The sequence below is a fragment of the Cygnus olor genome, chromosome 5 (assembly GCF_009769625.2).
Source record: "Cygnus olor isolate bCygOlo1 chromosome 5, bCygOlo1.pri.v2, whole genome shotgun sequence".
Taxonomy (NCBI): Eukaryota; Metazoa; Chordata; class Aves; order Anseriformes; family Anatidae; genus Cygnus; species Cygnus olor.
The window spans coordinates 41,673,139-41,689,339 of record NC_049173.1 but is presented as its reverse complement, the minus strand read 5'-3'; the positions used below and the strand labels follow the sequence as shown (position 1 = coordinate 41,689,339).

Below are 16,201 nucleotides of genomic sequence, written 5' to 3'. Positions count from 1 at the left end.
ACAGTAATACAGCAAAAAGACTGAAGCTGTATTTCTGAAGGAAAACGGACTGAAAAAATGTTCATGTAGCAGACTGTCAGGCTGATAGGAATACCGCAGTGCACACATTTGGCATTTTCCTTTGTAGTACTTTCCATGGAGAAGGTAACTAATCATAGTACTTCCTTATCCTTTGCAAACAACAACCTCTTCCAGGAATCCCAGTCATAATCAATACGAAAATGAGTGATGCCCATCGTGCACTTCTTCCCCAGACAGAATTTATCAACACGCAGTATCTCCATATTGTACAGTTCTCTGTAAAAGGCCAATTCTGTTTTATTCCTTTTTTCCTAATTACAGTTACAAATCAATCATTTCCATTTTGAAAACAGTAATGTTGGTGCAATATAAACCAAATGAAATCCTAGTCCTTCCAGAAGAATTGCCTTTAAACATACCGATCAGAAACAGTAAGTGTCCGGCTGAGAGTAACGCAAACATGCAATTGCTGTATGCTGTTTACATCAAATGGGGGGGGTATTAAATAAGTCAGCTTAAATAAGTGATTGTGTAAGAAAGCAAAAGGATTTTTACACAAAGAATGAGCTCCAGAGATAAAAATGTTTATGAAAACAAATTTGATAAATGTTTTACTGTTCAATTATATAAAAGCTCTTCTATCCTTGATTGCATTTTATTAGAATTATCCCTGATTATATTTCATTAAAAAACAATAAATTTTAAAACATGCATTACTGCTGCCTAATGAGAATTGCAAACAATATAAAGCAGCTAGTTGCTTCTGCACAGAATAAGATTATTCTTTTTTTTTCCCCCCATTTTTTTCATGTCTATCCTTAAGAAGCCTGATGAAGTTGCCAAGCAAAAAAACAAAATACTGAAATAAGATACGGATAGCAGATAGCATCATCCACTTAAATGAAACTGTAGAGGAGAAAGGTGTTGCTCATTTTTCAACAATCTGCTGGAGACGAAAAAAAGAAAAAGCATGTTTTACAGTATTATAGCAAAAAGCATAGGATACATTATGAACACTGACTTGAAATCACATTTAAAGAAGAAAGGCTAAATGACAGATATTTTCAAATTAAGTTGGGCAATGACTTCATAACAAACCAAAGAATAATGGTTAGAAGAGAAGATGCTCAAGCAAATAGACAAAACATCTACCAGAAAATTGTCTACAGCTATGTGCATGAATGAACAAAAACAAACAAAACCAAAACCACACACGTTGCCTGTGGATACTCACTCACATCCACATGCATAAAAACTGTGATGGTAACTGTGAAGAAACTGTCTCTCTAAGCATGAATAGACGAAGGTACTATACAAAAGGAAATCACAGAAAATCAAAATCCAATTTTTATTTATAAAAATAAATTTTCTGATGAAAAAAATTGCAAAACCAGACAACACAAGTATATTTTCCAAGAAAGACCCCAGTTCTTTCACAGACACTAAAACCATGGAATGCTTGTAATTAAGTAATTGTTAATAAAAATTTAAAAAAATAGCACGCATGTTGGAAACAGGTTTCATCCAGGTTTTCTCATGTTCAGCTTCCAAACAGGCCCTATATATGCAACATTAAGTGAAAGTCAACTAAACTTAAATTGGTATATATGCTGACTTCAGGCTAATTCTGTTTCTAAATCAAAATTATTTTAGAATTGCTGAACATATTACGAGTCTAGTGATATATTTAGCGCTTGTCATTAGCATTGCTTCTGACTAATAGTCCAGTTTTATTTTAAAAGTTTCACCCTATTCTATTGTTTTTAAGTATTAGTAAAGTTTCACTATTATTATTTTCATACTCTTTTTGAAGTATGTTAAGACTGCAGGCAGGTTGCATGCAGGTAAGCAAAACTAATAGTTTTTCTTAACTACACAGTATTAATAAAAGAAGTGCATATTAACCCACTAAACATCAACTACAACACTGGACCAAAACAAGCGAAGGTCTTAAATTATGATACCTGTTAATTCCACATAAAATTAACTGTGTTTTAACTCAGAAATGGTGTAGTTCATTTCCACAGACATGCAATTGAATCCAAATGGGGCTATTACTGAGGCTGTTGAGTCTATGCATGTCACCTAAATAAAATTCAAACCACAAAAAAAGTTTTGATAACATTTACAAAATTGATTTAAACATTTCAATGTATTTTTCCATTTAACTACAATACCAAATGCCAAAATGTTAATAGATGACTCTCCAAATATTCAAGATATTTAACAAGATATTTGAGGTTCCTTTCTCCCCATGCAATACAGCACATTAAAACCAATTTTACTATCGTAATTTATTCAAAGCTTGATTATGAGCAATAGCTGCTAGAAGAAATACAGCATTGTTGATTCATATACAAGCATTTCACTTAACTACATTGGATAATAGCAGTGCTCTGAAGGAGCATAAAAGCAAAGTGATTAGAAGTCATTACTGTTAATTAGCATTCACTTTACATTGATAGGGATGAACCTTTTCTGTGCTGAACAAATGGAAAGCTTTTATCTGAACGTCTGCCAAACCTGGTCAAGGTAGGCACAGAAATAAAATGTCAGTGACCAGTAAGTAGAATTCAAAACAAAAATAACAAAAAAGCAAAACAAAATCTAAGGATGTATCATCATCCAATTAGTGAGATTCAGTTTTTAAACAGGAAGAGGTTTGAAGGGAATGAATAAAACTGGAAACTCATACTTCACATTCTGCAATCTCACTGATAAAAGGAGGAAATGTGTGTTTATCAAACTTGCTGTGAGTGCACGGTTCATTTGGCGTCCTGTAAACAATGCCTGGCTGCCCATTTCCAAATGCATGTGAGAATCTTGCAACCCAGAACATCATATTCAGCAGGCAAGGTCACACTAGAGATGCCCTGGAAATGGGAAATTAGGAAAACCTGGCAATCAGAGGTTTAAAGCTGACCAGAACAAGCCCTCAGGCTTGCTCACCATCTTTCACCACCAGCCTGACTGTCTCTGCTTATTCAATATTAACACAACAAGACAGAGTGAATGAAAACAACTCCACGCACCTAACAGGGAGAAATACAGTGACTTTTTTGTTTACATGAAGCTCAACATTTCTCACGGTAAGAAATGTTTGAGGTAGTCTCAAACATTGCTCAAGATCCCATTCTGGAAGGGAAACTGACCCCTCCTGAACAGTTCAGATGAGACAGAGGCATCCTGTTGATTAAAAAATTTCCTTGTTCCCTTCTCATTTTAAAATTCAAACTAAACACACAGAAAAAATGTCTTGAGAATGGAACAAGGTCTATAATTATTTTTACTGTGTCTGAAGTAGTGTTAATGTGATTACTTCTTAACCTCTTCCTTTAACTCACTATCTTATTCATTGCTGATGACAATGGTCAGTCCCCTAGGTGGAGGAAGCTATGGAGCTTCGCTCCAGAATTAAAAGAAAAAATAACAAGTCCATTAAAAAAAAAACAAAACCATTGAATGTGCTGAGTGCAAAGAGACAATTCAAATTCTTACAGATAAACTCATTCTAAAGGTAGAGGAATTGTTATTCTAAAAGGTAGAGGAATTCAGTGTATATTGCATGAAAAATCACATTAAATATTTTGCCTTAAAAAATAATCTTACTTTGCAAGGAAGCACAGTTATTTATCTTTTGTCAGGGTAGGTAGCCATTTAATAGAATTTCAAAAAGTTTATATACAACATTCATGACTAAGGGCAAAAAGAGATGTTCTAAAAGATACAGTGTCCAAATGTTTACCTAATCAACGTGACTAGTAGAGGGCACAAAAAATAAATTCTATTGTTTCATCTGTCACTGTTTCCCTCGACACTTTAGGATGTTTTTTTCAATACTAATATTTAATTTACTCTACATAAATTGTACTTCAATCCCTGAATTATATGTAAAGCTAATCTATAAAAGTATCAAAGGCACGCTACTCTCAATTTGCATATCTTAAGATATGGAGAAAAAATCAAGGAGGGGTGAGTTTTTTCAGAAATTTTTTATAAAAATAAATACCTCTTCCTATAATTTAATCTTTCTCAAAAAATTTTTAGAAATATACCTTTGAGAAATTAGCCTACACATCCACACACACACACACACAAAAAAAAATCAAATTGTAATAAGGAAAACATCAAATTTTCTTCAATTGAAAAAAATGGGAAGTGATGACTGGAACTGCTCCAGAGACTTCGGAGCTCTCTGAATCCCATCAGTAAGAGAGGGAAGCTACCTGCTTTGTCTGAACATTTATAAACTGCTAAATTAGTTTGGTGAACAGCATGCTGAGGACCTGATATTAAAGATTCTTGAGGTCAATCAACATTCCTTAACTAATAATATTTAGATCTTTAAGACTCCCAAGAAAGTCTGAAAACCTTTTCCATACATGTTAAGAGTACACGATTAGACTTTATCATTCAAATACTGCCCCTGAAGTCACAGAGACTACCAAGAGCTGATTAAGATGGATACCTAAAAGCCAAGTGACTATTTCTAAATACTTTACTGTCTGTCTTATCAAACATTTTTAAACACTGTGTACCTGCAGTAGAAAGTTCCTTTAGATTTACTCATGAACTTTCTCTGGGAGCACTCAGATGTTTGGCTGTCGACAGCCACAAAGTCAGCCGTCAGCACCGTACCTGACAATCCTTTTCTACCCATTGGCTCCAGCAGCTAAGTTCTGAAGAACAGTGAAAGGAAGACTGTTTCCGTAGCATGGAAGACTATTACCTATAATGAGGAACCGAAAGCTTTATTTTCTATGAGGGAATTAATCCCTATACAAAGGCCACAGGATAATCTAGTATTCTATTCATTCATCTCAAACCCTAGCTCTGTTTGCTGAAGAACTTCAAGTCTTAGGGAGTTTCACTGAATAATGAGAGTACCTAAATTATCTCTATTCCACCCAAACCTGCATGGACAACACACTTTGTCTCAGACAAAGTATCACCTGAAGTAACACCAAATTGCAAATTTCATCTGTCAGATGGACAGGAATACTTCCTGTCTTCAGTAAATATCCGTGTGGGTCTATTTCAAAAATCATGATCCTGCCCATAAAAAAATAATTAAATACATGAGTCAGACTGCATTAATAAGCTCTTTGTTGCTGCAACTACAAAGCACGTTACCTATTCTTAGTAACTGACTGAGTTATAAGATCACTGCTCAAGGATGTGGTATTATTTTAGAAAATGAATTTTCTTTCTTTCCCCTTCCACAAGACTGATAAAAAGAAATTCTGCCACAAGCAAAAGCTATTTTTATTAAAATGTTTCATAAATCCAATATACCCAACATCAATTCTTACTTTTCAGGTGATAACCAATGAATGGTATCATAATTAATAATCCTTCAGTCCTGAGATCCAATATATTAATTTCTTTCAAGTATACTTTTTTTTTTTCTGTAAGCTTGCAGGTTCAGAACCCAGGAAGTACACCACAAAAAGAACTGACAGAAATATGTTAAAACTGAAAATACACTGAAAGTCAACGTGCATGCTTTACAATAAGCATACACAAATATATTACAAAGAAACTATGAACAGAATCAAGTTTTTGAAATACTAATTTTGAAAAACTCGAGTACTGAAAAATGCTACAGAAGATGAAAAATAGTTTGAAGGAAAAAAACAAAACAAAACAAAAAAGCTTTTAATCAATAAAGTTCTAGATTCCCACAAATTACCCCAGCAGTAGAAACTTACCAAACACAGGCAAAGCCTTCACAGAACACAGGAGACAAGGCACAAAACTTGGAAAAGGACAGCACTGTCTACTAAAACCCAGAATTGAAACAAATTATCTTGCATTGGTTTGTACAGTCTGGAAGCTGCTATAACCACCGTTCTAAACAAAGCTTTAGCCATAGATCCCTGGGATATAGAATATAACCCAACATTCAAGAGAAATCCACCCAACACAACCTCTCTCACACCACTTTAATGTGTGCTTGCATAAAACATTAATGCATTATTTGGACAATATCATAATTGCACTGATGAGGGAGAAAGCAGTTAAAGCCTATATTGAGGAATGCATTACAGGAATGCTTCATTAAAACCCCTGCATGCTCCAATCCTTCTAACCACTAAAGGGAAAGAAACAGTTTTTCTATACAGTTCCTGATTTCAAAGGTACAGATGGGATAAAAACCTGAAAGATAATTCAGATAACTAAGAAACTCTAGAGCTTATACGCTTTACTGGAAAAAGCCGCAATATGCAAAGTGACAAACATAGACAATCAAAGATACCAGTAATCCTTATTCAGTAATATGGATAGTAAGTTAAATTATTCATTAGAATTCAGAATTTACATGCATCACAAAGTAAAAATACTACTATCAGGTGAGGACTGCCTGGTTAGATACATTTAGGCATCATATAAATACTCTGATATATTTCAAAATATATACAGAATAAAGACAATCTAAAATAGGACATTAGCCAAGTAAAGCGTAAATATAAGTTTACTTCATACATATCAATCATCTAGGTTTTTGACAATAAAATTAACAGGTTTACAGTCATTGGCAGTCAACATCACTTTTTGAGTCCCGTGAACTACAACAGGACTGTTGCTCTGGGTTTCCAAGCACTTCAGAGGAACATTTAACCTTTTAAACATCAAGCTTTCATAACGTTTTAACGTTCTTTTTTTTTTTTTTAAATCAAATACTTTTGATTTCATCATACCAGTTTTTCAAATGTGGTTTGTTTTTAATTATTTTTTTTAACTAAACACGTACCTTTAATACAAGCATTCTTTACAATGTGAAAGCAAGGCATGTTATGTAATTTTCAACTCGACACACCTTTCCTGTACAGTTAGGCCCAAACCATTTGACAGAAAAACAGAGATACATTATTTTGACCAGTGTTTTAAAATTAAGTTCACTTAAGGGTGCATTTTTACAAGCCTCCTGCAGAATTCCACTCATCCCTTCAGCAGAGAGCAAATTGAGCTCTCTGTTTAAAACTTAACATCTGAAAAAAAAAAAACACCAAAGGAAAACCACGAGCGATTAAAACTTATATAGTAAGGCTACAAAACTGCAGTCATAAACTGTGAAAAATAAAAATAGAAAGTTTTCCAAGTTATTTTCAATACAGAAAAGAAGTTTCATCTCCTTTTCTTAAAACTAAAAATACAAAGAGTTACAGCTCCTGCAGATTACGTCCACCTGCTATATACAATTATACATCAGAATATGCAAGACTTCTACTGAAACTTTTGCACCAGAATTTCACAGATAGATTTGACTACAAGGGCACGGGTTATCCAAAGATTAACAATATACTGTCTTTATGTTAGTATTTGTATCTTTAAACTATTATATAGTGGAATTAATATTTCTATACAGGAAAGAAATAGTTATTTGGTTCCAGACAACTTGATAACATCTCTTTCAGCTGTAGTTATAATTATCATGTATTAACTTCCAAAGCAGAAGTTGTCAAGATTTAACATTAGCATTAATTTATGTCAAGCATCCATTTCTCCAAAGACAGCAAGGATCGAAAAGGAAGTATGATCTTAATTGCCACTAATCTGCCCATTTTTAATTAAATTGATCAGTAATTTATTATCTTACACAGTGGCAGAAAACTGCTAGCATGCAGCTTTAAGAGACAGCATATACTAACTAGTCCTTCTAATTTCTAATACTATCAGGATTCATAAGACATATAAAAGTGCTGTACCATATTTCTTTAAATTTCTGTACTGCATGATATGCACATTCCATTTAAAACCTCCATGAAGCACTCTAGAGTGCTACAGCCTACGTGCACTATTCTCCTGTTGAGTAGTCTCATACTCAATACAGGTACATGATCTTGATTTTCCCTTTCAAAGATGCTTAGAAAAATGTAACATCCAATTTCAACATGGTTCAGAAAGCACTCTGCATTCAAACCACACTCTTAGTCTAATCTGAAAGGTTTTTTTGTTGTTGTTGTTGGTTTTTTTCTACTGAACAAAGAACAAGCTAAAGCTTTCAGGTTTATGAATCTCAATTCTAATTTCAATGGAAAAAATAGAGAAAGCAGAAAGGGTGCAGGAAAATGTTCAATACCTGAACTGAAGACCAGAACTATCTTCAGCTGAAGTTTCAAAAAGCGGTCTACCAGTTTTATCCGTAAAATTAAATGTGTATTTATTTTTAGTAACCATAAATATGTTTTTCTGAACATTGTATTGTTTTAGTACTGTGCACTGCAGACATCAACACAATAAAATACTACAGCTATTACGTGATATATTAGAATATAGTTGGATGGCTACCAGAATCAAAAACATAAAACATTCTATAATACTTTGTGAACTATCTGCAACATAAAAACAAACGACAGATTCTGTTTTATAGAGCATAAGATCAAACAAATGGAAATGTACATACATTAATTTCTATGCATTGATAAATGCACAAAGCCTCAAAAACCTCTAATTCAAGTAATCAAACAATGCATTATTTCAAATATGAAACTACATAAACATTTGGTTTGGGCCTGAAATGTGGATTAATAAGTCTGATTTACACTGTATGAAAAAGGGAATAAATTGAATAAAGTTACACCATGTATTTGCAGTGCAAGGAAGAACAAAGGAATAGAAGTTAAACTTTTTAACAATAAAAGTGTCCAAAGCTTTTCTCAAATACCTAAGTGGATCACTTATCTAAATTCATAAATGAGTCAAGCAATTTAAGCAATAAAAGCACATTTAAGCACTATAATTGCCCCCAAGTATTTCATTCTTTTCATTCAGCATACCTTAACAAGTTTCAAGAGGTGGTAAAGGTCTTCAACCTCATCCTCCTGACATGCAGTATACACTCTTCCAGTATTTACGCTGGTACCCTTAATGAAACAACGATAGAGTGGCAAATCCAATGCATCAGCATAGAGCTCAATGGCATGGTGTCCAACTGTCTGATACATATAGCTGTCCAATTCATCAGTCTGCCCTGCCACAGTCAAGAAATAATCACATTAGGTACATGATTTCAACAGTTACAGATAACTATTACACTTCAAAGCACTGAGAATGTACAGATGTTAATATTTTTTGGTTCACAAACAGATGTTTGCTGACATTACCTCTATAAACATGGAAAAAAAAAAAAAAGGATGGTTTTCTACACCCAACAGACATATGTCAAGAACATGCTGCCTATTTGGAAATTGTGCAGACTACTTCTCCTTTGGTATTCCTCCCTGCTTCATCCAAACATCTTGGACTGGTCCAATTCTGCTATTATTTATATGGTAATTCAAATAGGAGCATATCTCAGAGGCACAAACCCAAGTCCATTTCAGCATATTCAGGGCAAGAAACCTGGACTGCATTGCAACACTGAAAATAAGCAATAGATTGTCACAATTTCCAAATTTTTTACTGTTTAAATTGTTATCATGGTCATCAAGAGACAAGAGCGGGTTATTTGAGCCCAAATGGAATAAAAGTAGATTGCTACAATGTTTTGGCATTACTTAACATAAAAAAAAAAAAAAGGGAAATCTATTATAGGTTCATTCTACCTTCAGTCCTTTTAATAATTAAGCTCAGAATGTAATCAAGTCTTTGCTGCTGTTTCCTTAATCAGGAGAAAAAAAGTTAACTGAATTTTCTTGTAAGTAATTTGTAGCTAACAAATGAGGGGGGAAAAACAGAGTTAAAATGCAGGCGTCATGGATTACAACTAAATCACAAACTCTCTGATAAAGGGTTTATATATAAACATCTTTCAGATAATTTTTCAAACAGGTTAAAAAAAATCCTGAAATTTCCGCCTCATTTATTAAAAGCTAGCCCAGTTCACTATTTTAATGTTAATTTGTAATACTGGCACTTCTCTTAATTTGCACACAAACACATTAAACACCTCTGCTGTACATCTAGCACATCTTGCAAGGAGAAAGCTCTATAATATTGATCAAGATAACTAATTTGTGATGTAACAATTAGGTCATGTCACATTTGATGCCATGCAACAGTAACAAAGATACGTATTTGCTCAAAATGGGAAAATCCAAACCCATAATCACAACTAACCAACCTAAACCAGAACAGTTGGCGTAAAAGGAAACTCAGTATTTTTCAACATACGTAAAATATGACAAGGTCTTTAAACTGATATTCAGTTCAGAATACATACTTTCTTTATTAATTGAGACTCTCCAGGCAACAGTGGTACAAGATAAAATAAAATGAATGGCATAGAATCCACCATTGCCTGAAGCACCTCAATTAACTTTCCACAAAATTTCCAACTACACACTTAGAGAGAGCATTTTATGATTTTAATGACAATATACTACGTTTCTGATGTGGATAAATTAGTTTAAAGACAACATACTTCAACAAGATTAGAGATGATTATGTCCTAGCTACAAAGAAAATAAATTGTTACTGTATTCCCAAGCATTTGCCAGTTCTGTCCATGACTCATTTGTGATGTCAGCTCCCATTTTGTTTCACTTCCTCTGTATAGTTTCCTAACATGCAGTTACCAGGTATCACGCTTCACTGTTTAACATACATTGAAAAGTTAACATATGGTAATATATTTTAACATATTTATTATAGTTCCCTACCAGCTGGGTAACAACTCACTTCGTTTTACATTCTAGTCCAACAAAGAAGTAAGTAGTAGTCATCTCCTCCTCTTACCTCACCACTGGCTTAGACTACCTGAGTTGCTCCCATTATCTTTCACAAAAATAAGCCTAGGCCTAGCCTGTGAGGAACTGATCATTTCTGATCCAAGCTAGAAGGAATGAAAAAGGCAGGAAAAATGTGCATCAAGGTCAACTGCAATCCAACTGGTTCCTCAATCCAGTTCACAAATGCTGGGCTAGAATACTGGAGAAAGATAAATGAGAATAAAAACAAGCAAGCAGCTGCAAAACAGCTGCTTATTTTTTGCAACCCGGATGGTTCATGCCAGTTTAAAGCATTTCTAGAAATACGGTGTTTGTTTTGTTTGTTGATGTCCTGTATCACCTTTTACTATTTGTGCTACTGAACGCATACAACCTCTTCATACACCACCAGAAATACTTGTATTTTCCCTTTTTTAATTTGAGTAAGTCTTTCTTTTAACTGATCTTCATCTTGTGTGATGTCCCCCTCCCCTGAAGGAAAAAACATTTTTCCTCCATATCTGGGATCTCCTCAATAAGACCTTCAATAGCCAAATCTATATACAAATATATATATACAAAGGAACCTAAGACAGGCACAGCTGTGCATGTTTTGTTTCTAATTTAAAAAAAGTGAAAAAATCAAAAACAAAAAACATAAGAATTAAAGCTTTCCTACCTGTGCTTTCAGCAGGTCTTAAATTGGCTAGAGCAACAATCTGATGCCCAGCAGCAACACATTGCATCATATTATAACAGCTGTCCTTCCCACCACTGTAAGAAAAATAAAACAGTGCAATTAAGTAAAAATACTGCTAAAAGTTTTAGCCCCTTATGGCTTTTGCCTAGCTGCTAAAATTTAATATCAACAGAGCTGGTTACAAAGTTTTCAAATAAAATGCAAAATATTAGCAGGAGCAAAACGATGATTTCACCATAGCAAAGCTTAAACAATGTTTGTTATTTATGCATAATATCTATACACAGTACCCATAAAGCATGCATCCAGTTCTAATCTTTATCCCATTTCTTATCAGAGAGCTTCCACAAAGAACAACCAGTTAAACTGGAATCCCTTCAGAACAAGGATTATCAAGGACTAAACCAACAAAAATCCACCAGTATCTGTTCCAGAGAGCCACCAGCATTAGCAGTCATTTTAGATAAAGACACTCATTTAGTAATAATATTTATACTTCATGAGATACATTTGCAGAAGTTTCAACATTTTGTACATTTGTACATCCCATTGCCAGAAGTTATAATTATTACAGGTAGTAGTTTCAGTTGGCTCTGCATGGAACATTCCATTTTTTACTACAGATACCTGCAGATAACAATTATTAGAGCTGATTAAAAAAAAAAAAACACACTAGAAAAACAAGCGGAACAATATTCTTCTCTGAGGCCAAGAGATGATACCATAAACACGGAGAATTCAATTAAGTTTGACTCAAGACCTACTGGAACCTTTTCCACTATCAGTGAGGAAAGAATCCTGCTCTCCTGGTGGAACTGAAACAGACGCTTTTCCACAAATTTTAATCCCTATCAATGAAATTTTACAGTCTCACAGCAAAACAAAGACTGCTGTAGAATATACACCACTTACAAAACCCACGTTCAGATTCCCAGCCGTCAACCTACAACTGCAAAAATCAGCCTAGGGCAGGAACTGGAACACAGATCTAGATCAGCTCTGTAAAACTACTCCTTGCCTTACACCCACTGAGACAGGGAGAGGAGAACAGACAGTAGTAACAAGCAATCCTTGTCACAACAGGCCACCAGTTTCCTTGTGACCACAGTATTATTATCAAATGTCTTCAGCTTTTTCAACAAAAAGTTCCCTTTTTTATCTATCCCTTTATGCAAGAGCTTGAAACTGTATTACAGGGATATAATCATACAGCTATTCCCCTTCATTTATGCCTTTATCCATGCTAAAGTTCTGTATGCTGACCCTAATTTATTGTGTAACTCAAACCTCAAATAGAAATAATATAAACAACATGGCATCCTTTTGTACTTTACAGATTGTCATAAAGCAGGTGCTTATGTTTCACTGTTATAAAAGTAAATATAAATATGATAATAAGTAGATTTCTAATTTGAGGTTCCATCTATACCTGACATTATTCTCGTGCATACCTACAACTTTCTTCTAATCTATATACGGACAAAAGTATAAAACCATATGTTCATTAGTTCTGGATACTGTGCTTGATAGCTTGAAAATGCAGTTAGCATTCATTTCATAAAGTGAAATTTCAGGTTTAACAGACTCATAATGAGACAAAGGCCCTTTTCTTTCTGAATGGCTTCATTTTACAAAGTATGAGCCTCCCACTAGCTCTAATTTCAACTCCAAACAAGAAAAATAATTATGACAGCTGATATTTCCCTATGCTGCTTAGAGCATTTCAATATTAAAATGCAATTAATTTTAAATTCAATTTTAAAATAAAAATAAAAAGGACATCAGAATAAATCTGTTACTCTTTTAGATTAATTACAATTAATTGAATTCAAATTCATCATTTTAAGATGAGGCTACATTCAGATTTCCCAATTTTGACCAAAATTTCTAGAGTACCTACTGTATCACATGCTACTATACTATTTATTTTCTGCATTACTGTTATCATAGCCCTAAAAAATAACTGTGTCAAGAAACAACTGGAAATGGTGCCCACCTACGTGATCTTCTAATCTAACTGTAAAACACATGGCAATTAAGGCCAATGAAGCCAGACACCAATAGTGTGGGAGGAAGGTGGACCCAACATAGGCCCAGCCTGGCTGAGAGCTAATAGGCTGTGGGGGTGTGAAAAAGAAAAAAAAAAAAAGGCACTAAGAAGAACGATGAAGTCAGATACTGAGGTAGCTTTTAAAATATTGCCTGGAAACTCCTCTCAGTTGTCATCATAGAAGAAACCACAAAGCCTTTTCGTAGAGAACTGTACAAAGCTGGGCCACAAACAGGCCTAGTTTTGACAATGCTCTGGGTATGTCAACAGATAGGCTTATAAATGAACAAAATATCAGAAGAAAAAAAAGTAAGGTAATGTAAAGACTCAGGCCCATAAAAGGCTTCTGGGGAAAAAAAAAAATAATACTTGCTATTGACAAATATAACCATTTACAGTAAGAAAATTCTAGAAGAATTAAAGAGTTGAAAAAAATGTATTTCAGTGGGAAGACTGGCTTTAAAAAGTCTATGATTTAGCACAATATACAATACAGGGTTTAGCCCGTAAATACCACTTTAATAGCAAGACTATCAACTTTAACTGTGGCCAATGTTTTAGAAGAAAAAGAAACAGGTTAAAGTAGTTTTATACATAATCCTGACCTTTTCAAAAGTAAGAACCACTTTTTTTTTCTCTGATCTTTGAGGCTAGCTCTGTTACAAAGATTTCAGACACTTTGATGTCTCTTTAAAACTCTTCTTAAACTATTACTGAAACTAAATCCATCCTTGTAAAACTGCCCATTAAAATAGCAATTGTGTTACAAACCTGTTTTGGGATTTTATTTCATCCTGCCTTTTAACACATTCCTCTGCTTAGGGAATATCAAAATAAATAAACTTGGAAGACTGAATCTTATCTCTAAAAGAAGAAAAAGCACTGAAGCTGATTTTCCTACTCTGTATTTAAGCAGGTCTTGAGAAGTGTAAATAACATTTGTTGTATAATTTGGATGATGTTTGCAGTGACTTGTAATTGTTGGGGTCAAACCACAATTTCAACAGGGCTTGACATTCGACACTGCCTGAGAGAATTTAATGCATTAAATGTTAAGACTTCAGTAAAGTTAGTACACCCAAAAATAAAAATACACTGCTCATATACACACAATCCTTTTCCATTCACAGGTTCCTTAGCTTGCTGTCGTCTAATTCACTATTATTTCTCAAGAAAAGAATGCACCGCACCTGTCTTTGTTAGGAAAACAAAATAGCATTAATCTATTTTCAAAACTATTAAAAAAAAAAAAAAAAAAGCTGTTTACAGCACAACTGTAGAAACTGACAAAAGCAGAAAGCAGCAGGACTATGTGACTGGGGAGCACAAAAAAAGCAGCCCCAGAAAGACAGGGTTGTGTCAAACTACAACTATTAAATGAGGGAGCTCCGTCTTTCTTTCTTTTTTTTTTTTTTTTAAAGTGAGCAAAATTAAATGCCTCTCAGAAGACACACTAGGAAACCTATCATAAGAGAACATAAGATATTGGGGAAAAAATGAATAAATGTAAAAACTGAACTGAAAGTAGCAAACTCCTCCTGACTATCCGAGACTTGGCAAAGGCCCCGCAGCCCCAGGCAGGCAGCTCGGGCGTAAGATTCTTCTTATGTAAGAATCTTGTTTTGGGTGGATTGTTGGTTGGTTGGTTTTGGGGGGGTGTATGTTTTGCTGTGTTTTTACAGAGAGCTCTCGCCCGTGTCCCGGCAACGAGGAGAGGCGAGAGCAGATGCCGCTGCAGACCCCTCCCTTCCTGCAGGCGGGGACCTCCTGCCCGCAGCCCCGCACAGTCGCTGCCCCCGGAGCCCGCCTCCCTCCTCCCTCCCGCGGAGCCGGTCCGGGGCGGCGGGCAGCAGGCGCGGGGCCGAGCCGGAGGGCGGCGCTGGGCGGAGCGCGACCCCGGCCTGTTCCCCGCGCCCTCCCACCCCGCCGGCCGCCCCGGCCCGTTACCTGATGAGAGCCACCACCCGCATGGCGCCTGCTGCCCCGCGGCGGGACGGAGCCCAGCCAGCCCGCCACCCGCGCACGCCGCCGGCCCCGCCGTGTGCTCCCGCTCCCACCCGGTCGCCTCCCCGCAGCGGGCCCTCCTCCTGGGGAGGCCCCTCCGACTGCCTGCCCGAGCCACCGGCCGGCGCGCCGGGCCGCCGGCGTCTCGCCCTACGCCGGCCCGGGCGGCTGCTCCCTGCCGCGGCCGGGGAGCGGGGGCCGGGACGCGGCGGCCGGCGGCGGCCCGGCGGCGGCCCGGCGGGCGGAGCGTCGGCGGAGGCAGCGCGCGGGGCGCCTATATGAGAGCAGGCCGCGGGGCCGGGCCAGGCCGGCGCTGCCGGGTGCTGCGGGGAGCACCGCGGGGCTCGCCCCGAAGCGGCGGGGTCACCGGCGGCCCCTCCCGGGGGATCCTGCCCTGTCAGTCCCCCGGGAGCCGGCGTGGCGGAGGCCGGAGGGGAAGGCGGGCAGGAGGAGGAGGAGGAGGAGGAGGAGGAGGAGGGCTGCCTGGTACAGGCCTCGGCGCTGCGCTGCACGCTGAAATGTCCACCTGCAAAGCTGGGGTGGGCTTCTGCGGGCCAGAAACCTCGTGTAGGGCTCCTGTGGGGAAGCTTTCTGAACAACCTTGACGCTGTGTGTATCGTACTATATCCCCTATAGGTTTCTAGGCTGAATCGGCAGAAAGCTTCTACAAACGTCTGGTCTCCGAATCCAGGCACGATTTTCCTTCTCCCAGGAGAAAGAGTAGAAACTTCTGGGTTATTTCTGCTGATGTGTCATCCCAAATAGCGTTCAGTC

The 16,201-nt window shown here is 36.9% G+C and overlaps 1 protein-coding gene across 11 annotated transcripts in view; it reads right to left on the bottom strand.

The window, feature by feature from the left end:
- Positions 1–15,502, bottom strand: part of DPH6 (diphthamine biosynthesis 6) — a 198,423-nt gene extending 182,921 nt beyond the window's left edge. For 7 of the 11 annotated variants that reach the window (XR_005820312.1, XR_005820314.1, XR_005820313.1 and 4 more), the window contains exons 1-3: positions 15,371–15,502; positions 11,353–11,447; positions 8,802–8,995 (exon numbers count right to left, since the gene is read on the bottom strand). Coding sequence is in view for 8 of the 11 variants with exons in the window: in XM_040558782.1 (XP_040414716.1) it covers positions 8,802–8,995; positions 11,353–11,447; positions 15,371–15,393 (312 nt within the window). In the remaining 3 variants the exon portion in view is untranslated. Of the gene's footprint in view, positions 1–8,801; positions 8,996–11,352; positions 11,448–12,285; positions 12,373–12,396; positions 12,415–13,269; positions 13,614–14,194; positions 14,217–15,370 lie in introns of those variants that run through there. The other 4 variants (XM_040558786.1, XM_040558784.1, XM_040558785.1 and 1 more) reach the window with 4 other exon arrangements.
- Positions 15,503–16,201: the final 699 nt, after the last annotated feature.